Consider the following 22,838-nt stretch of genomic DNA (forward strand, 5'->3'; position numbering starts at 1 on the left):
CCGTAGCTTCACACCTACTTTGTAGGTTGCCGGGGAGGGAGGAGTTGGTGAAAGGTTTGTAAAACCTTCAAACGCAGTGTTCGGTCTTTGGTAGGCGTTCAGCCAGTGGCAGTTAGTTCAGTTCCCCAGTTCTGTCTGGAGAGACACAGACAAAGAGAGATCCAGAGAGACTTGGAAAGAAGAGAGAGAAGGGAGAGGAAGGATGATGGATGGACAGGAGAGACAGAAGTTTCCCTGGGGGAAGTGGGATTGGCTCAGCAGGGGCCCCTGCACCCCAGGACCACCCAAAGCTGAGAAACGCAAGATGCTGCTGCAGGGAGCCCTGCGTTTACGACTCCCTTTGGCTGTCGCTCGGGGATTTGGCACACGGCAGGGACCGTGGTGGAGGTTTGAGTCCTCTGATTTTTCTCCCTATTTTCTGCACCAGTGTTCCCTGGGGACTTACCGTGTGCCAGAGGATGGGGCTGACATAGTGAGAACACAGACAGGGTCCCGCTTACACGGGGCTCGGATTCCAGGGCGTTCTTCTTACAGGTGACCTCCTCCCCCTCCCAGCACTGGCAGTTTGGTGTGGGCGACTCGAGTCAGCATCCACCTTCCGCAGGAGGAGCCCCCTTCCTTATAATCCGCACCCCCATCTCCCCCAACCTCACGTCCGACATCACCGCTGCCTCAGTCTCTTTTCGTTCCTTGCCAGCTTCTAATGAGCTCATTATCCTCTTGAAACCCATTTGGCACCCACTTAGAGAAAAGATGTGTTGAAATATAAAGAACGGGAAGGGAACAACAAAAAGGAACTAAAGCCAGAAATATCCTCAGAGAGACGGAGCCACAGGGAACACAACAGCGGAAATCTTTGCTGTCTCTATACCCACAGCAGATGTGCTCATTGCTGTTGGCAAGGGGCTCTGAAGACAGCTCACGTGTGCTCATGGGATGGGCAGGGGCTGAGGGCTTTTCTTGAGCCCCTACTATGTGCCAGACGCACATAGTACAATTTTTCTTTTAAATTGGGGTGTAGTTGCTTTACAATGCTGTGTTGTTTTTCTAGTGTATTATGAAGTGAATCAGCTATGTGTAGACATATCCCCGCCCTCTTGGACTTCCCTCCCACCCTACACGCCCATCCCACCCATTGAGGTCACCACAGAGCCCCAAGCTGAGCCCCTGTGTCTTCCTGCAGTTTTAAAGGCAATCCTCCAAGCAATATATTTTGGGGGGAGTGTCAAGCTTCTTATATCCACTTCACAGGTCAGGAGCCTCAGTCGCTGAGAAGAAGTGTCTTGCCCCAGTCATACAGGTGGTTTATGGAAGAGGCGGGATTTGAGCCCAGGTCCGTCTGCCTGCAGAGTCCATGCTCTTGCCTGCATGCCTCTGGAAGGGCTGGTGTCCCCGCCACCCCCTATTCCCACGAGGGCTGCTGGTCTTTCTTCATCCTGGCCCAGCTGCGGAAATCTCTGCCATGTGAGTGATTCATGTGCAATACCAGGGGACACCCATCACTGCCTTGAGGTTTTTAAGCTGATAAGAGGCTGGTCTTTCCAAAGTGTCAGTGTGACCATGAAACTTCAGTTAGAGCATAGTCCAGACTTCTGAACTTGACATTCAAGGCTCCCCAGGGTCTGACCCCAACCCATCGCTTCACTGCCTTCCTACCATGCCCTAAGCTCCTCTAGTGGCTTAGAGGGTAAAGCATCTGCCTGCAATGCGGGAGACCCGGGTTCAATCCCTGGGTTGGGAAGATCCCCTGGAGAAGGAAATGGCAACCCATTCCAGTATTCCTGCCTGGAGAATCCCATGGACGGAGGAGCCTGGTGGGCTATATATAGTCCTTGGGGTCACAAAGAGTCAGACACGACTGAGCAACTTCACTTCACTCACTAAGCTCCTCGGCTTCCTCCACCCCCGTGCCCTGCCCTGAGTATGTGCTGTTCCTCCTCCCTACAGTGTCCTTCTGCTGTTTCGTCACCCAGAAAGCTGACTCCTCCTGCAAGACCTGCCAGCTTAAAGAGCCCTTCCGGAGAGAAGCCCTCTCTGATTCCCCTCAGGGCAGCTTCAGACCCTCACTTCTCGGGGCTCCCACATTCCAGGGCTTCTTACCCCAGGGTGCAGAAACCCCTTGACATTGTAAGCCAACATCTAGGAACTTTTGTGCAAGCGCTCTTCTCTGGGCATATGCCTGTAGTTTTTTTTTTTTTTTTTTTTGCCATATTCTCAGAGGAATACAAGACTAGAATAGATGCGTGGTTAGGAACACAAGCTGTGAAGTCAGATGAGCCTGGGTTCACAAGCCAGCTGCCACTTACCAGCTGTGTGGCCCTGGACAAGTTACTTTATCGTCCTGTGCCTCATTGCTCTCCTCTTTGAAATGGATCTAGATCTGCCTCGTTGGATTGATATGAGGATTAAATCAGAGTGTTATGTTTGTAGGGCAGTATCTGGCATATAATACGTGCTCGATAAACATTAGCTGTTAATATTAATTGGTGTTCTATATCTTATATATACATCTACTGTGGGATTTATCATTGTCTCTCTAGTATGGTGATTTAATGTAGTGATCGTTTAAATTGCTCTCTCCCTCAGTAAACTCTGAATTCTTTGAAAGCAGCTACTCCAGATTACTTTTTTTCAAATTATTTATTTCTGCATTCCAAGCACACACACGGTAGGCAAATAACACATGTTGCTGAATGAATGGAGGAATGGATGGATAAGTGGGTGGGTGGAAAGCTGGATGAATGAGTGGGCTGCTACAATTCAGATGAATAGATAGATGAATGAATGGGTGATGGATGGATGGGTGGATGGACTAATGAACAGATTAATGATGAATAGTTGGAGGGGTAGGGGAATTGATGGATAGATTAAAGAAAGAATGATGGATGGGTGAATAGATTGTGACTTAATGGATGGATGGATGGGTAGGTGGACTGCTGAATAAATTAAAGAATGATGGATGGATGAACAGATAGTTTGACCCCACAAGAGCCTGCATTTAGGGCTGTCTTGTTCATTGAATAGTTCCAAGTGCTTACAATGACAGCTAGTGCGTGTAGGTGCTCAGTACTTATTTCTTGAATGAATAGGATGGCATATGGAGGAACACTGGACTCTACCTTGAACCACAGTTAAACTCTCCTGCTGCTGTCTGGATCGGTAGGGGCTGTCACCATTCAAATCACCCATTGGATGACAATTGAATCCTTTGCAGTGGCCAAGATTGTCATGAGGCCCCCTGCTGGTGGTGATATGAACTCCACATAAGCCAAATGGAGTTTGTTTTTTTCCATTTTCTAATTTACAGTCGATTTTCTTCCAGACTGCTGATCCTGAGTGTTTACTGAAAAAAACCATGGTTGTCAAACCTTTGTGTTCATGGCCACCACCTTGGAGCAGCTGGTTACACCTGTAGGTTTCCTCCTCACCCAGAAATTCCAGTTGGAGAGATTAGGATCTTCATGGGTAGCCAGGCTCCCAAGGGATGCTGAATCAGATGCTCCTCGGACCACACTCTGAGGGGCCCTCGTAGAACGAGCTGCCACTGGTCACTGGGAGCAGGTGGAGATGGGCTGCTGCTTCAGGGGCTGTCTCAGAACTCCCAAGTGATGCCCAGACTGTGTGGGAGAAAGAGTCGAAAAGCCGGGGGTTCGGAGCTGTGCTTTTGTGTTCGGACCATCTTAGGTTCCAATCCCACCTCCACCATTCACCAGCTGTGTGCCCTCAGTTTCCTCATTTGTAAAATGGGAAATAGTCACTTCCCATGGGAACACGGGGAAGAGTAATTAATACACATAGAAGGCTCAGTACAGAGCAGGGCGTGCCATACACGCCATACAATAAATACTGAGTGAATGCGTATGTTGCTAAACAATTCTGCTTTCCTTCCTTCTCCTTTTCTTCCTTGGATAGAAGAGAGAGGCTCTGGATTTGAACTCTTCCATTACAATGTGATCCCGGTGAGAGAAGGAACTGTGTCTCTTGGGTTCACAGCTTTATTTCCAGCACCTAGAACAGAGCCTGGAGGAGGGCATGGCAACCCACTCCAGTATTCCTGCCTGAAAAATCCCATGGACAGAGGAGCCTGGCGGGCTACAGTCTACATGGGATCCCAAAGAGTCGGACAGACTGAAGCGACTTAGCATGCATGCAGGACAGTGTCTGCTACACAGTAGGTCTTCTATAAATATGTGTTTGGGGGGGAAAAAATGAACAAATTTGATCTAGTTCAGTATCAGCCAGGTCCAGCAGACAGTCTGGCAAAGACCTAGGAAGTACATTTGGACTTAAAGTAACCCCCATGAATCAGCGTATATTTGACAAATATGCAGACTATTGGGCTTAAGAAGGGCTTCCCCCAGGGCTCAGCAGTAAAGAATCCGCCTGCAATGCAGGAGATGCAAGAGGTGCAGGTTCGATCCCTGGGTTGGGAAGATCCCTCGGAGAAGGGAATGGCAACCCAATCCAGTATTTGTGCGTGAAAGATCCCGTGGACAGAGGAGCCTGGTGGGCTACCGTCCAAAGGGTCGCAAAGAGTCAAACATGACTGAGTTCTGAGCAATGGGGCTTAAGAACCTGAGTCTGTCCAAGATACAGCTTGTCCCGAGACGAGGCCCAGTAGGAGTCGCTTTCACCCAGCACTGCTGGGTTCTTTGGGCCACTGGTTTCCTCCCTCTCTGGACTCTGCATTTCCCCCTCCCTTGAGAATGTGCAAGAAAGCTTCACGTTCTGGCCTCTGCCAGGAGGTTTCTTATGTCTGTACCTGTGCTCTTTTGCAGGTGGCAGCCCTGAGCCCTAATGCTTCACCAGATGAAAGCATGCCCGCTTCTGTTTCCACCAGGGGGCCAGGCCGAGCTTGGTCCCCAACCGGGGAAGAGGCCCGCGGTGAATTAATCCAGCTCCCATAGACCTGAGCATCCGAGAAGGGGCAAGAAGCGAACTCCAGCTGCCTGTGAACCCTCACAAAATCCTTCTCTGATTGCTATTTTCCAAGTTCTTTGGGAATTCTGAGGCAGAGAACAAGATGTAGGAAAATGGGACCAACTCCTGAGTGCCCCGAGCCTCAGAACCCCTTTCATGGCCCAAAGAAGCTCACCTTGACCTCAGGAGGATTGGTGAACCCTGTCCTCTCTTCTCTTGGCATTAGCCAAGCATTGGACCTGCCCTCCTGCCCCGGACTTGGCGGTCACCTTCACAGCGGGATTAAGACTGAAGACCCCCCCGGACTCCATCCCTAAGGGAAGCTTGAGAAACAAAGCCCCAGTCCATTCTCTCCCTGGACCACACCCCCAACCCCCAGCTGAGCCCCAGCGATCCAGTCCGGAATGATCCCACTATGGCCAAGCTCTGGTTCAAATTCCAGCGGTACTTCCGCAGGAAACCCGTACGCTTCTTTACCTTCCTGGTGCTCTACCTGACGGCTGGGAGCCTTGTCTTCCTTCACTCTGGTTTTGTGGGTCAGCCTGCCTTCTCCCAGAACCAGGCCAACCCCGCTGCGGGGGCCCCAGCGGAGGGCGCTGAGCTGACCTTCCTGGGTGAGTTAAATCTGGGCAGAGGCTTCCGGGACACAGGTGAAGTCTCAAGCATCGCCCGCAGGTACGGACCCTGGTTCAAGGGCAAGGACGGGAATGAGAGAGCCAAGCTGGGGGACTACGGGGGAGCCTGGAGCCGGGCCCTCAAGGGGAGGGTCGTCCGGGAGAAGGAGGAGGAGCGAGGTAAGAGGGGTGAGCCCCTGGGCTGGAGGGTGGCTGAGGACAAGGGAAGGGAGTGATGATATTAATAATATTATAGTAACAGCTGCTAGGGTTCAGTGTTTCATAGGAGCCAGCCATTATATATGCAGGAGGTTTCACAGCTCAGAGGCATTAGGTAGCTTGCCTAGGGTCACACAGCTTATAAACATCCACGCTTAGAGCTGAACCCTGAATCTGTCAGAGTTCAACATCTGACCCTCCCATGCAGCCCTTTATAGCCCTTGTTACATGCACCTGAAAATCAAAACCCCGAGCATCTATTGAGCACTTACTAAGGGCCAGGTACTTTTCCAAGCACTTGACAGGCATCAAATTACAGCCACAACTCCATGTGATAGGTGCTATTATTCCCATTTTAAAGATGAGGAAACTGAGGCCCCAGGAGCCTAAGGTCACACAGTTAGCTAGTGGCAGAGCTTCTGTTCCCTGCAGTCTGCCTCTCCGTCCACTTAGCTGGATCCCTTAGTGAGGGCGCTTAGGGGACTTCGTCTCATTGCATTTTCTTAGCCTGTCACAGTCAAAGTGGGCTTTTCTTCCTAAGTACATCACCTCACTTGATTTTCACTACACTCCATGGACTTAAGGAAAGTGATCCTATGCCCAGTTAACACACATGGAAACAGGCTTAGAGAAGTGAAAACTTTCCCCAAGGCCACATAGCTGGTCAGTGACGAGTTCTAAAGCAGAAACATCTGGCCTGGATGCTGACTCTATGACTACTTCCCAGGGTCAACTGATGTCCCCTCATCAGAGCATCATTCTGGGGAGGACCCCACAACTCCTGCAATTCATGAAACTAACACGAATGGACATTTCCAGAATCGCAGCCAGATGGTTTGGGAGGATCTACCACCAATCAGGACAGAAGGAAAACCTCCACAGCCCTTGTGTTCCCTGCCACGTGTCACACTTCCGCTGTGATTCAACTTGTGAAAAACCCCTTCTCCCACCGTGGAAGGAAGCAGGGCTATTGGAGGGGACTTATCCTGGGCAGCATGTTTCCCTGCTTCAGTCCCAACCTGCTTCTGGCTCAGGAGCCATCCAGAAGACCCCATCATCTTATCCTCAGGAATTTCCTAGAATTCCACTTCCCTAAAAAATTCACAGGGCAGTGAAGGAGAAGGTGAGAAGTAGCAGAATGGCTTAGGGGACTTGGATTCATAGTCCAACTCCACTCCAACCAGTCACGCAGTCCAAGCAAGTGTCTTGACCTTTTCATGCCTCAGTTTTATCATCTGTAAATGGGAACAATGGCCTCCTTCCTGCCAGGCTTCTCCTGAGAGTTTGATGAGACATGATTATGAAAACACCTAGCATGATGCCTGCACAGAGTAGAGTCTTAGGGGTGATCAGGAAGGTCTTGTGGCTCCACCTGGGTCAGGGACCCCATATTGTAGGCATAGCTGAGGTGTGAGGTGCTACCTTGATGGAGAAATTTCCTCGCCACCTTCTCCAATCACCAAGCTTCATCTCATCCCAGCCACTCCAAACTCCTGCTACTTTGCAAGTGCCATCAAACTTAGGATAAATTCCAGAGCCCCCAGCATGGCCCACCATGTTGTAACACTTGGTGTTACATGTTGTAACATTAACATGTAACACTTCCCACCCACTTCACCACACATCTCTCTCCACTTTGCTCCTTGCTACTCATGAAACACACCAATCCTGATCCTACCTCAGGATCTTTTTATAGTTAGTCCCTTCCATCTGGGATGCTCTTCCCCATATCGTTGCACAGCTCCCTTCCTCCCTTCCATCAGGCCTCCAGTCAAACCGTGCCATCCCTTAGAGGTCTTCCTGGAATGCCCTAAAGTAGCCCCATGTTATGCCTGGTCAGGACCACATTTCCCGATTCTATTTTTGTCACAGTACTTATCACCATCTGAAAATATCTTGCTTTTATTTGCTTCCTTAATTTTTTAATTTTTGAAATTTTATTTACTTATTTTATTTTTGGCTGCCCTTGGTCTTGGTTGCTGCGTGGGCTTTCTCTAGTTGTGAAAAGCAGGGGCTAGTCTCTAGTTGCAGTGCACAGGCTTCTCATTGCAGTGGCTTCTCTTGTTGTGGAACACAGGCTCTAGGCGTGCGGGCTTCAGTAGTTGCAGCAGGCAGACTCAGTAGTTGTGGTACACAGGCTTAGTTGCCCCACAGCGTGTGAGATCTTCCTGGACCAGGGATCGAACTGGTGTCTCTGGCATTTCAAGGTGGATTCTTCACCACTGGACCACCAGGGAAACACCTTGCTTCCTCATAGTCCGTCTCTACTACTCGACTGTCAGCTCCATGAAGGCAGAGATGGTACCTGTCCCGACTGCTTCATTCTGTCAGCACCTCGGACAGCACCAGAAACACAGCTGGTGCTCCGTACCCGCTGGTTGTGTAACTGAGTCACTGAATGGACAAATGAAGGCATGAGCAGCCTGCTGCCTGGGGTGTCTCCACAGGGTTAGCCCCACTCTTCCTCCAGGTCTCAGCTTAGCTCACCTCCAGAAAATCGTCCTGACCCCCCTCTAGGCTTGATCAAATGTTCCTTCTCTGTACTCCATGTCATGGCCCTTACATGAATGGTCATTTCCTGTGTTCGTTGAGGTCCTCTGATAGAATATGATTCCGTAATGGTACAACTTATACATCCAACAAAATAGAAACACCGACCCCCATTTATTATGAGAATGAAATTCCACTGCCACTGTTACAAGTAATTATTACCATTTCTTGAGCACCTACGTCATGCCAGCCACTGTTCTATTTGCTTTTCACATGTTATTTGAATGAAATGATCTATGTAAAATGCTTATCAGATCTCTTGGTTTCTAATAATAGGTCACTTAATAGTTGCTGCCACTAGTATCAATAGTAGTAGAAATAGTAGCTAAATATATATTGAATGGTTATTATAGGCTAGACCGTCATTGCCTTATGTAATTATCACAACAACTCAACAAGCTAAAGACTATTATTATCTTATTTTGCAAATGGGAAAATTTAAAACTCAGAAGTCACTTACCCCAGGTTAACCAGGTGGTGAGTAGAAAACCTGAGGTTTGAAGCAAGGTTCATTTAATTCCAAAGCTTGTGAGCCTTCTTGTCCACTATGCTACCCCACACCCCTTGCTTCTGGAAATCTTAGATATTTTATAAAATAGAGAGAAGGAAGAGAAAATAAGAAAGAAGCCTGGAGCACAGATCTCTCAGCAGGCAGCTTTGAAATCAGGCAGTCTTATTAAGAAAACACAAATTCAGACTGTCCTTGATTAACTTATTCAGAGTTCAGCAAGGAAAGACAACATATTAGATTAGCGCTAATAAAACCAGACGCCTCCTTGACCTGATGCTAAACACATTTGGTTTTTATCTGAAGTTGGCAAGGGCTCTGCTTGATGCAGCGATGCAAGACTTCAGCTGTAAGGGACTGGGAGCTCATCACGGGCAGGAGGGGAGGGTGGAGCTGCTCCCTGGCTGGGCTGGGGCTGGGCAGGAAGTCTGACTTCCTGGGTGGAGCTGCCACCTGCAATATGCCAGTCACCTTGCTAGGCTTTCGAGATCCTGAGCTCTGAGCAGCCACATGAGGGTTCAAATCCCAGTTCTGCGGTGGCTTGTGCAGCTCTGGGCAGGTCACCTCAGTTTCCTTTGGGAGGTAAAAGGTACTTAACATCAGATGTCTGTTGTGAGGACTCTATAAGATAAATCGATGGCGTGCTCTCTAAATGCCAGGCACTCTTGCAGCACACTTTGCAGCTGTTACATCCCATAGTCTTCCTGGCAGCCCAGCTAAGTAGACACTGTCATTAACTCCCCCTTCCAGGGAGGAAACAGAGGCACAGAGAGGTTAGGTAACCTGCCCGAGGTTAACCAGCAGGAGGAGAGGATAAATCAGCATTTGAACCCAGGAGGTTTGGATCTTACACTTGAACCCTCAGCACTACATCGTCTCAGTTCTCAGTGCACAGACGGTGTTCGGCACAGACCCTGGAAACCAGTAAGCACTTTGTGCGTGCCGGCTATTATTATTAATATTGTAATTCTGTAGGAGAGAACAGAGGTGCTGTGACTTGCCTTAGGCGACCCCGTTGTCAGGAGCACAACCAGGAGCCGACTCCAGTTTGGTTGCAAAGTCTGTGCTGTTTCTGTTTCCCCCACCCCAGCTTACAGAGGGTGTTGGGCTGGGCATGAAGAAGGACACAGGAGATTTAGTCAGCATTTTTGGAAGCAACCGCAGGGCTCCCACTCCCCACCTCCTCCAGCAGAAGATGTGATCTATGCAGGTTATGGAGAGTCAGTTCTGGGTCAGACTGTGCTCATCCTCAGCCTCACGTCTGTAGGAAGTATTAAACTCTTTTTCATAGATGAAGAAACGGAGGCTCAGAGAGGTTAAAGGACTTGTCCCATGTCACACAGCTGCCAACTGGCAGAGCAGACTCCAACCCGACTCTTGTTTACATCCAAAGCTCTTCTTCTTTTTTTAAAAAAATGATTTTATTTGTTTTTGGTTGTGCTGGGTCTTTGTTGCTGCCTGGGCTTTTCTCTAGTTGCAGCTAGCGGGAGCTACTCTCTAGTAAGGGTGCATGGGCTTCTCATTGCAGTGGCTTCTCATTGCAGAGCACGGGCTCTAGGATGAGCAGGCTTCAACGGTGCGGGCTTTGTGGTGTGCAGACTTAGCTGCTCTGAGGCATGTGGGGTCTTCCCGGAGCAGGGGTCAAACCGTGACTCCTGCATTGGCAGGTGGATTCTTTACCACTGAGCCACGAGTTCAGTTTAGTTCACTCAGTTGTGTTCAACCCTTTGTGACCCCATGGACTGCAGCACGCCAGGCCTCCCTGTCTATCACCAACTCCTGGAATTTACTCAAACTCATGTCCATAGAATTGATGATGACATCCAACCGTCTCATCCTCTGTTGTCCCCTTCTCCTGCCTTCAATCTTTCCCACCATCAGGGTCTTTTCCAATGAGTCAGCTTTTTGCATCCGATGGCCAAAGTATTGGAGTTTCATCTTCAGCATCAGCCCTTCCAAAGAATATTCAGGGCTGATTTCCTTTAGGATGGACTGGTTGGATCTCTTTGCAGTCCAAGGGACTCTCAAGAGTGTTCTCCAACACCACAGTTCAAAAGCATCAATTCTTCGGCCCTCAGCTTTCTTTATAGTCCAACTCTCACATCCATACATGACCACTGGAAAAACCATAGCCTTGACTAGATGGACCTTTGTTGGCAAAGTAATGTCTCTACTTTCTAATATGCTGTCTAGGTTGGTCATAGCTTTTCTTCCAAGGAGGAAACGTCTTTTAATTTTGTGGCTGCAGTCACCATCTACAGTGATTTTGGAGCCCCCCAAAATAAAGTCTCTCACTGTCTCCATTGTTTCCCCATCTATTTGCCATGAAGTGATGGGACTGGATGCCATGATCTTAGTTTTCTGAATGTTTAGCTTTAAGCCAACTTTTCACTCTCCTCTTTCACTTTCATCAAGAGGCTCTTCAGTTCTTCTTTGCTTTCTGCCATAAGTGTGGCGTCATCTGCATATTTGAGATTATTGATATTTCTCCTGGCAATCTTGATTCCAGCTTGTGCTTCATCCAGCCTGGCATTTCACATGATGTATTCTGCATATAAGTTAAATAAACACAGTGACAATGTACAGCCTTGACGTACTCCTTTCCTGATTTGCAACCAGTCTGTTGTTCCATGTCCAGTTCTCACTGTTGCTTAAAAAAGATCCAGAGCCACCAGGGAAGCCCCCAAAGCTCTTATTCTTAACCACTGAGCTATGTTGTTCGTTGTTCAGTCACTCAGTCATGTCCGACTCTTAATAGAATCCCAACTCCATTCATTCATTCATTCATTCTGTAGTTATTGCGTGTCTGTTTGCCCGGCCCTGTGCTGGAAGGTGGAGATGCAAGAATGATTCAAGCACACTTTCCTTTTTTTTTTTTTTTTTTGGCCTGAAGAATAGTCACACCCACCGGGGAAAAGAAAGATGAGTAAAAAGACGAATTATATTTTAAAATATAACTTTTTTCTTGATTATCAAAGTCACACATGCTTATTATAGAAAAATTAGAACACGTAGCAAAAAGAGATAAAAGTTAAAATAGCCCAGAGTCCCCCCATCCAACAGTCACAATCAACGCGGTTGGGTTCCGCCTTTGTCGTCCTGTTTCCTCCCTTAGGGGTTTATTTCTAAGGAATTGTTGTTCAGTCACTGAGTCGTGTCTGACTCTTGGCAATTTATGGACTGCAGTGCTCGAGGCTTCCCCGTGCGTCACCATCTCACACGGTTGAGTAGGTGACTCCTAAACAATAGAATGGTGTACATATATAGCATCAGGTCGTCCTTTCCCCCACTATAGCACTTTTCCATTTTGTTAAAAATCCTTCCACAGTGGGCCTAAATTCTTCATAATCTGAAAAAATAATGCTCAATTCTTGGAAAGTTGTTTAGTGAAGTGTTAAGGTGGGTTAAACCAGGGGACTCTGGGATCCCAAGGGAAGGATCCAGTTGGGTCATGGGGCTCTATCATGCCTTCCTGGGGGAGGAGACAGTTAAGCTGAGCCTGTAGAATCCTTGGGCCCTGACCAAACTGAAAAATGCATCCCTTCTACCCCAAGGGAGCCTAGATATGAGCAGGAATTCCAGGGATGGAATTTCCTGCACAAGGAAGCCCAGAAGCACTGGAGTGATCCTCCTGAAGGACAACTTTCCAAGATAGTGAAGAATCCCCAACAGGAAAGTAACCCTTTCTCTTTTCCCAATCTCTTATAAGATTGATAAGAGATCGATTTTATAGTCAATTTTTTTTCTTACAGTCAATTTAAAAAATACCCCAGTAGGGACTTCCCTAGTGGTCCAGTGGCTAAAACTCTGTGCTCCCAATGCAGGGGGCCAGGTCTGATCCCTGGTGGGAGAACTAGATCCCGCTGCAACTAAGAGTTAACCTGCCTCAACTTAAAGATGGGCTTCCCTGGTGGCTCAGTGGTAAAGAATCTGCCTGCCAATGCAGGAGACACAGGGTCAATCCCTGGTCCGGGAAGACCCCACATGCCATGGCGCAACTAAGGCTGTGTGCCACAGCTACTGAGCCTGTGATCTAGAGCTCGGGAGCCACAACTACGGAAGCCCAAGCAGCCTGGAGACCATGCGTCCCAACAAGAGAAGCTACCACGATGCAAAGCCCGAGTACTGCAACTAGAAAGAAAGCCCGCCCAACAACGAAGACCGATCACAGCCAAAAATAAATAAATAAATAAATGTCTTTCCAAAAAAAAAAAAAAAGTCTCATGTGCTGCAACTAAAGACCCAGAGCAGCCAAATAAATAAATATTTTTTTAAAATACCCCCATATTGGTGTTCAAGGGCTGCTATAGCAAAGTACCATGAACTGAGTGGCTTGAAACAACAGAGGTGTATTGCCTTGCAGTTCAGGAGGCTAAAAGTCCAACATCAAGACGGGCTGTCAAAGCCCCTAAGAGGGGATCTCTTGCAAGACCTTCCCCCAGCTTCCGGCATCAGCAGGAACCCTTGGCCTTCCTTGCAGCTGTAAAACATCAGCTGTTGCCTCTGTTTTCACACAGTCTTCTCCTTGTGTCTCTGGGACTTCAGAGAGCCGCTTGCTGCTTTCTTATAAGGACACCAGCCATGTTGGATGGGGACCCACCTACTCCAGTATCACCTGATAATTAATTACATCAGAAGTGACCCTATTTCCAAAGAAGGTCACATTCCAAGGTACTGGGCTTAGGACTTCAACTGATCTTTTTTTATGAGGGGCACAGTTCAACCCAAAACACCCTCATGTTGTTGTTTTTTTTTTCTTCAATTTTTATTTCATTTCTTTGACTGTGTCTGGTCTTGGCTGTGGCACTCGGGATCTTCATTACATCATGTGGGATCTTTGGTCACAGCACACTAACTCTCTAGTTATGGCATGGGTTCAGTGGTCGCAGCAAGCAGGAACTTGGTTGCTCTGAGGCACGCGGGATCTTATTTCCCCAACCAGAGATTGAACTTGCGTCCCCTGCACTGCAAGGAGAATTCTTAACCCCTGGACCACCAGGGAAATCCCACTCCCTTATGTTTTATTTCCACTTTTCAGGCAGGACCTTGAGTAATACTGCCCAGGCTACCTGCAGTGTCAGGATTAAAACCCAGATCTGGTAGACTCCGAAACCGGCCCTTGAGGACACTGTAATATCTCCTGTCTGCAAATCTACTCACAAACAATAAATAAGAGGAATACAAATTAGCACATGTTTAGCTATCCTCTTAACAAATTACCTTTATTGAAGAGAGCAAAGTTGCTTGAAAAGGAAGATTAATTGAAGCAAAAGAGGGAAAAAAAGGAAAGGAAAAGGGGAAAAAACAGTCAGGAGAGCTCTTTTCCAGATGCTTGTGCTCTCCTGGGCTCACCCCTCGCCGGTTTCTGCGCCTGAGATAAATAGCCAGGCTGGGACGGGACTTTGCCGTTTCAGCGATATTCAGATGGCTGCTCCGATGAGCTGATAGATTGTATGAACTCAGCCATTAATTCACCCTCGAGTGGCCTGTGAATTTTGTCCCTGTTTTACATACCCGACCTACCCCTCGTCTTCGGGAGATTCTGCCAGTACAGCAGAACTTGAGGAAAATCGGAAGTGGGTTGGATGGTAGCCCACCCCCCCACCCCCCCACGAGCTTATCGCTAACTGGGTGATAGAGCTCCAGCGACAGGGTTGCCGGTTGTGATGGCCACAGCCCGCACTGAAGGGTCAGGAGGGAAGGAGTCACCAGCCCTTCCTGGCCCAGGGCAAGGAGGAAACAGATTCAGTATCCGTTTCCTGACCCAAAGAGCTCAGCCCATCTGTCAGGTCACAGTATATATAGCATGCCCACGCTTCTCCAGAGCATCAGAGAAGGGGACCCTGAGTCTCTTTTTCCCTCCTGTGGACAGAGGAAGAAAAGGAGGTTCATCTGTTCCCACAATAAGCCTTTGAGCGGCTGTTGTGTGGGTCATCTCAACCTGATGCCTGCCTGGTGGGAGGCTTAGGGAAGGGGTGGTGCAGCATTTAAAAGCCCAGGCTTTGGGGCAGATGGACCTACAGTCAAGTATTAACTCCTCTTCCAGAAGACCCTCCGTCTCCCATCATCCCTCCAGGAAGGTCTCTCTGGCGGGATGGAGAAGCCTTCCTCCCAAGCCGAGACTAAGTGTGGTATACAAGAAAGGGCAGCCTAAACAGGGACACAGTCTAGACTCTCCCAGCTGGGTGGACTCAGGCAGCTTAGCTTGGCAGGCAGCATATTAGTCAGTGCTCCTTTGATGGCAGGGACCAAAAAACCCATCTTAATCAGCTTAAGCCAAAGAAGAAAATGTAGTGTGTCTTGTCACCAAACTACCAAAGGGGCTAGGCTGTCAGATGAATGGATTGTGCCATTCTCTTCCTAACTGTCATCTCTGCTTGCTTCTGACTTCGCTTGATTCTCCCGCACAGACTGACTTTGTGCCAGGGGTCTTGGCTGTTGGTAGCTCTGGACTTAAAGAATACCAGTGTCACAACCCAAGGGAGACGAATCTCTTTCTCCCAGCTTCAATCTATAAGAATCCAAAGAGTAGGTCACGTGTCCTTCCCCGGAGCCATCAAGCACTGGCTGGTGGCAGGTACAATATGATTGGCTCTTCCAAGGTCAGTGTCTCCCCAAGATCAGAGCTGGTAAGGGCTTCCCAGGTGGCACTAGTGGAACAAATCCGCCTGCCAATGAAGGAGGCGCAGGTTCGATCTCTGGCTCAGGAAGGTCCCCTGGACAAGGAAATGGCAACCCACTCCAGTAGTCTTGCCTGGAAAATCCCATGGACAGAGGAGCCTGGCAGGCGGGCTACAGTCCATGGGGGTTGCAAAGAGTGGGACGTGACTGAGCATGCACAGAAAAATACGAGGGTAGGCTGCTTTGAAGGCGCAAAGAGGACCATGACAGTCCACCCACTCACCCTACAGTGGACGTGCGTGTACATGTGCTCACACTCCTATTAATCTGATTATAAAACTCTCATCTAACACAATCCACAATCCCCCCTATAGTCGAATGCACCTACCCTCACCCTCTGGGGAGACCACCCATGGTCGTAGTACATCCAGCTCCAAGCCCAGCATTTCTGGGTCATGAGCACTCCTCTCTGTCAGGACCCAGTGTGGTACCTTGTGATCCCGAAGCCTGTGGGCCACATGGAAGCGAAGCCTCCCCAAACATACAACGGCTGGAGGACAGATCTGGGCTTAAATTTTAAGATTTGGAGATGCTTCCAAGCGCTGGGCACACAGGCAGATTGCATAATTTCGAATTCTATTTAGAAACAAGTAAGATGGAGTAACATGAGTGGGGACCAGTCAGAAAGCATATACCGTAGGCCAAATACAAAGATTTACTTCTAAGACAGACAGATATAACAGTCATTAGGATCAGTCTCTTCATCTATAAGATGGGTTAATAAGAAGGGTGTGAGGACTGAATTTTTTTAAATGAGGCATGGCACATAGAAGGTACTCAATGCATATTCTCCCTCTCTCACACACACAGCTTTTGATCTGATGACAGTGACCTCATTCTGCCAAAATAAACAACAGTTCCCCACCTTCCCTTTCCCTTCCTCTCCTTCCTCCTTTTTTTTTTTTTTCCTCCTCCTGCCCATCCTTAGACACTCTGTCCTCTAGTGAACTACTGAACTAAGGTTACTTGCCAACAATGGCCCATGGAAGTTCTCTCTCCCCGCCCAGATGTAAACGTCACACACACACACACACACACACACACACACACACCTCCCCGGGCCATGTTTCCTGCTGTGACACAGGAGAGTCATCCTTTGTTGAACAAGTGCAGTGACAAGATGCCGGCTTTCCCAGAGCTGTCACCATCTGATGTCCCTGCTCCAGGGAGGCGATGTTTCTTTTAAAGATGGACTGTTCTTAATCGACCAAATCACCTCTGTCTTATGAAAGAAATTCAAGGTGATCAGGGTTGAGACACATCTCCAGCGAGGCTGACAAATTCTGCACTTCCCAGGGCGGCATTGAGGGGACACAATTGCTCCTTAACAAGCTGGTATCCTCTGCTAGACCCTGTTCTCCACCACGAGTGGGGGGGGGGGGGCGGGGCGAGGAGCCCACAGTTTAAATCGACAGCAGCCTAGGCCTGAATGAGATCAGGTGGCATGTAGCATTTTCCTCAATCATTCTCCAGGAGGGCCATTTAATTCCAAAGGCTGGCTGGGTCCTCAGGCTCACCTCCAGTGACTCCCAAATGCAAGAGCACTGGTTTGGGGTCCCATAGACCTAAATTTAAATCTTTATTCTTCCATCAATTAGTTCCAGGTCTGGGACAGCTCACTTCACCTTTCTGGGCCCCTGTTCAATCATCTAAGAACAGAGTTTCAGCATGCCAAGAGCCACTGCACCTCGGTCATTGCAAAGGTCCCCGGATCCAGAGGGAAACAAGAGGGACTTCCCTGGGGGTGGTTAAGACTTCGCCTTCAAGTGCAAGGGACACAGGTTTGATCCCCAGTCGGGGACAGGAGCTGTAAAATCCCACATGCCTCCCAGTCAGAAACCAAAACATAAAACAGAAACAGTATTGTCACAAATTCAATAAAGACTTTAAAATGGTCCACAGCAGGGAAAAAAATCTTTAAAAAAAAAAAAAAAAAAGCAAAGAGAAACAAGCAGTGCAGTAGTTCAGAACATGGGCTCTGCAGCCAGATTGCTTGTGTCCAAACCCAGCCCCACGGGTATAAGCTGTGTGTCCTTGGGCAGGTGACTTAGCCTCTCTGGGCCTCAGTTTCCTCTGATACATTGACTGGGAATATTAATACTTCCCTCAGAGGCTCATTCTAAGGATTCACTGAGACAGTATGTGTAAGGCACTTAGTAAAGTGCATGTCCAAGTTAATAATGATTGTAAGAACACATGGGAAAAGACTTGATAAAGTGTAAAGTACCATCTTCATGTACTATTTACCAACAAGTATAGGAACACATGTACTAATCTAAGAAAACTAAGTGAATGGTATATCATTGGATGGTTGTTTCACATAGTTTAAAATTTTCCTTTTGGGGCCTCCCCTGGTGGTCCAGTGGTTAAGACTTCACCTTCCAATGCAGCGGGTGTGAACTCAATCCCTGGTGGAGAAGCTAAGATCCCACGTGTCTCACGGCCAAAAATCCAAAACATAAAACAGAAGCCATGTTGTAACAAATTCAATAAAGACTTTAAAAATGATCCACATCAAACAGAATCTTAAAAAAAAAAAAAAATTCCTTCTGGATGAAAGCATTTACCTTGGCCCACAAAGTGGGAAAACTGTGAAGAACTTAAACAGCACTGTGAATGGCTCATTTCTTATTCCACTCACCTTAAGTTTGTACCTATTATATGCAAGACCCTGTGGAAGAAATGTTTATACAAATAAGTCCATTTTAACCTCATTGGGCTGATATTTTCATCCCCACAATGAAGGAAACTGGGCCTCAGAGAGATTAACTGGCCTAAATGCACTGGAATGTCACCAAAGTGAGATGGTGACTTGGATCTTAAGATGTCCAAGTCCAGTGTTCCTTCCAAGAAAAAATAAATAAAACCTTAAGTCATCTTGCAGAAATGACAGCAGGCTGTCAACTTATCAAACTCTTCAGAGCTGTCTTAATAAGAGTCTTGGTGCTTAGGGAGTGAGGTGAGCTTGGGTTGCTGGGTGCCCAGTCGTCATCAGTAGAGCCCAGGGGTGTGACCTTACCCCTGGCTATGGAAGGTCACTTCCTCCCCTCCGTTGACCTCCAGGGCCCACAGCCTTACCCACGGGACTGCACTGCCCCGTGGACCAAGCTCTGCCAATGCACACGAGTGTCAGTCTCTCTTGTTTCCACTTGACTGCTCAGAGGAAGGAATTGGGACCAAGAGGTCAACAAAGCCACATAGCCAGAGGCAGACTCGTCACTTCTGAAACCCTTTCAGCTCTGTCCCCCTCCCCCACCACCCCAGATCTGACTTTTCTCATCTTCCCAAAGCTAAGTACATCGGCTGCTACCTGGATGACACCCAGAGCCGGGCCCTCCGAGGCGTGTCCTTTTTCGACTACAAAAAGATGACCGTCTTCCGTTGCCAGGACAACTGTGCAGAACGGTAGGGCCCCAGGGTCCCAGGCTCCCTGCATCCAGACCCCTTCCTTCGCAGCTTCCTACCTGCGGTGGTCTTTCGTTTTCCCGTGGGAGGGCATGAGGAAAGATGGACATATCACTGTGAGGGAAGGTGATGCAAGTGTGTGTGTGTGTGTGTGTGTGTGTGTGTGTGTGTGTGTGTGTGTGAGTGTGTGTGTGTGTGTGTGTGAGTGTGTGTGAATGCATGCGTGTGCACATTCTCTTGCCTGAAAAATCCCATGGACAGAGAAGCCTGTCTCATGGACGCTGGAGATCAAGAGTAGGGAGTTGGTCTGTTGGAATCTGTGATTGTGCAGTTGTGTGAGGCTGTGCCTAGGTGTGAGTTTACAGTATACACTCTGCAGGGTGACATGTTTGTGAGCTTAATGCCAACACCGAATTGCCTTTAAATAATAGTGGCTGTGAGTGCCAGAGTCTCTGTGGATATGTTGGCAAGGGTCCAGAATTGTGGGGAAAGCACAAGTGAGTGTTTACATGCGTGCACAAGTAGATGTTTACGTGCAGGCAAGTGTGAGTCTGTGAGCATGAGGCTTGTGAGATGCCTGTGGGAAAGCTGAGGTGGGAGCCTGCAATCAGGGATATTTAGTGCTTGCCCAGCCCAGAAACTATTCGTTCCTGTCCCAGGGAGAAACACTCACCTGTCCAGGCAATGTTTTCCAATCTAAGGAGAAAATTATGTTCTCAACGAGAACAGGCCCTAAGGGGAGGGAGCTGACTTTTCAAGAGTAGACAGGCCCCAGAGGACTGGCGAGTGGGGACCCTGGGGCCAGGCCTGGGAACCAGCACTCTGCCCGGGAGGCACGGAGCAGTGAGCGGACCTGCTCCTCCCCCGTGCCCTGGGTCCCTGACCCATGGTGGTTTGCGGGAGGCCTCTAACATGCTGACCTTCAGACTCAAGCCTGCTGCCTCTGGAGGTCACGAGCTCTGAAAGAGCTCAGCTGCGTGGCTGGAGTGGAAATGGGCAAGTGGGGGGCCAAGGGACCCTTCCTTCTCTCCCTGATTAGGAAACACTATCTGCTTTATAATCAGCTTCCAGAACAGTCCACCATCAATCCTGAACTCAGGACCACCTCCAGCTTAGGAGAGACTCCCAGCTCTCTAGGATATTGATTGATTAATTTATCTATTGGACTGTGGGGAGACAGAAGTAAATCGCAGGGGCCATGCCCTCAGAGGGGTCTTGTGGGGGCTGAAGAGTTAGTATTTGCAAAGCAAACGTTTGAGAACAGCACCTGGCAGAGAGCACGTGTAAGCTCTTGCTGTTCTGTGGCCCAAGCCTGCTGATGCTTCTGTCTCCCCGACTAGCTGGGGAGCCCCTTGGGGGCAGGGCCTTGGCTGACTCACCTCTGGCTCTATCTGGAAGCACATGTGGGCAGCCAACAAGCGCATGCGGAACCAAACTGAACTACGCAAGTTGATCTGACTCATCTTCTGAAGCTCAATCTTGGCTGTCGCCTCCTGAGAAGTCTCTCCTGACATCCCAGGCATGTTGGGCGCCTCCTGTATTTCCACCATCTGTGATTTATTCCGTGTCACCCTCATCTCACTGTGCAGCCCTTTTCTAGTTACGTGCTTGTCTCTGCATCCAAGCTGTGAGCTCCAGGACACGCACGTCAGCATCAACTGGGATGTGAAAGTTGCTGTCGTGTCCAACATTTGTGACCCCATGGACTATATAGTCCGTGGGATTCTCTAGGCCAGAATACTGGAGTGGGTAGCCTTTTCCTTGTCCAGGGGATCCTCCCAACCCAGGGATCGCACCCAGGTCTCCCACATAGCAGGCAGGTTCTTTACCAGCTGAGGCACAAGGGAAGTCCAAGAATACTGGAGTGGGTAGCCGATCCCTTCTCCAGGGGATCTTACTGACCCTTGAATCGAACCGGGGTCTCCTGCATTGCAGGTGGATTCTTTACCAACTGAGCTATCAGGGAAGCTCACTTGGGATCTTTCAAAACAAATTGCTGGGCCCCACCCCACCCCCAATTTCTGATTTGTTGGGTTTGAGGTGGAGTCCAAGAATTTTTAACAAGTTCCCAGATGATACCGCGTGCTGCTGGTCCCAGGACTACGGTTGGAGCACTGCTGCTCTGACTTTCACATCCAGCTGGGAAACTTTAAAAGCTCCTGCTGTCCAGTAGTGGTCCTTCCATCAGTGGGTCCAGTTATATGTGACGGGCCCCAGGGACACCTGAGAACCAAGGCTTCAGAGAGACAGAGAGGTGGAAGGAGGCTGACCCAGCCCCAAGATACCCAGATAGTTTAAGCTGCTCCTACTGCATCTGCAATTTATCTGGGGGACTCCAAAATCACTGCAGATGGTGACTGCAGCCATGAAATTAAAAGACACTTGCTCCTCGGAAGAAAAGCTACGACCAACTTAGACAGCATATTAAAAAGCAGAGACATTATTTGACAACAAAGGTCCATTTCGTCAAAGCTATAGTTTTTCCAGGAGTCATATATGGATGTGAGAGTTGGACTATAAAGAAAGCTGAGTGCCAAAGAATTGATGCTTTTGAACTGTGGTGTTGGAGAAGACTCTAGAAAGTCCCTTGGACTGCAAGGAGATCCAGCCAGTCTATCCTAAAGGAAATCAGTCCTGAATATTCATGGAAAGGACTGATGCTGAAGCTGAAGTTCCAATACTTTGGCCACCTGATGCGAAGAGCTGACTCATTGGAAAAGACCCTGATTCTGGGAAAGATTGAAGGTGGGAGGAGACGGGGATGACAGAGGATGAGACGGTTGGATGGCATCATTGACTCAATGGACATGAATTTGAGCAAGCTCCAGGAGTTGGTGAAGGACAGGGAAGCCTGGCGTGTTGTAGTCCATGGGATCACAAAGAGTTGGACACAACTGAGTGACTCAACTGAACTGAACTGCGTCTGCAAGGAGGTCAAACCAGGCAGTCCTAAAGGAAATCAACCCTGAGTATTCATTGGGAGGACTAATGCTGAAGCTCCAATTGTTTGGCCATCTGATGTGAAGAGCTGAATCACTGGAAAAGACCCTGATGCTGGGAAAGATTGAGGGCAGGAGGAGAAGGGGATGATAGAGGATGACATGGCTGGATGGCATCACTGACTCAATGGACATGAGTTTGAGCAAACTCCAGGAGACAGTGAAGGACAGGGAAGCCTGGCATAGTGCAGCCCGTGGGGTTGCAGAGAGTCAGACACGACTGAGCAACTGAACAACAATTGCATCTGCCCCCGTGACCTATGATTGCACGCCACCCTGAGTAGCTGGGGTGTTTGGAGACATGAATCTGGGTGGGTCTGTGTCTCCAACTAGCCCCCGGAAGTCATGAAGTGACACCTCCGATAAGTCCCGTCTTGCGGGACCAGTATTTTGCAGACTGCTCCCTGCCCCCAGGAACCTTTCTCAATTCTGGAAAGTGCCTCAGAAAATACAGTGGGCAAGAGGGCTGAGCAGGCGTTGTCCTACTCCCCTCCCCCCCACCCCCACCACTTCACACCCACCCCTGGAGCCAGAACAAGCAATTGTCTTTTCATCTGTTTACAGACGGATCCTTACCAAGAGTCCTTTTTAGGAAATGATTCCATAGCTGTGAAAAAAAAAAGAAAGAAAGAAAAGAAAATCTTGCAGTGCCTGGCTTTCTTTTTTAAGGAAAGGAGTTTTTTTCACTTGGCTGGATATGTGACCTTGGTTTTCCAGAGAGATGTGAGAGTCCCCTGCCCCTTCTCCTGGGCCAGACTTCTCTCAGGGGAACTAGAGGTACCATCCCTGGGTGGTGTTGCCGGAATAAAGGGGCTGGACTCTGTGATTGGCTCCTGGCTATGGACAGGGAAGACAGGAGAGTAGGGAGGACAGAGGGACCACAGGAAGGGTGTGGTGCATGTCAAGGGTGCTGAAGGTATATGTGGGTGGGTGTGACTGTGA

The 22,838-nt window shown here is 48.8% G+C and overlaps 1 protein-coding gene across 4 annotated transcripts in view; it reads left to right on the top strand.

Moving 5' to 3' along the window:
• WSCD2 (WSC domain containing 2) overlaps positions 1–22,838 on the top strand; it is a 111,981-nt gene that overhangs the window by 53,363 nt on the left and 35,780 nt on the right. For 2 of the 4 annotated variants that reach the window (XM_061141672.1, XM_061141670.1), the window contains exons 2-3: positions 4,779–5,714; positions 18,783–18,897. In XM_061141672.1, coding sequence (XP_060997655.1) covers positions 5,336–5,714; positions 18,783–18,897 — 494 coding nt within the window. In that variant the 5' untranslated portion in view covers positions 4,779–5,335. Of the gene's footprint in view, positions 1–1,251; positions 1,465–4,778; positions 5,715–18,782; positions 18,898–22,838 lie in introns of all 4 variants that reach the window. The other 2 variants (XM_061141671.1, XM_061141673.1) reach the window with 2 other exon arrangements.

The sequence above is a fragment of the Dama dama genome, chromosome 5 (genome assembly GCF_033118175.1).
Source record: "Dama dama isolate Ldn47 chromosome 5, ASM3311817v1, whole genome shotgun sequence".
NCBI classification, from domain to species: domain Eukaryota; kingdom Metazoa; phylum Chordata; class Mammalia; order Artiodactyla; family Cervidae; genus Dama; species Dama dama.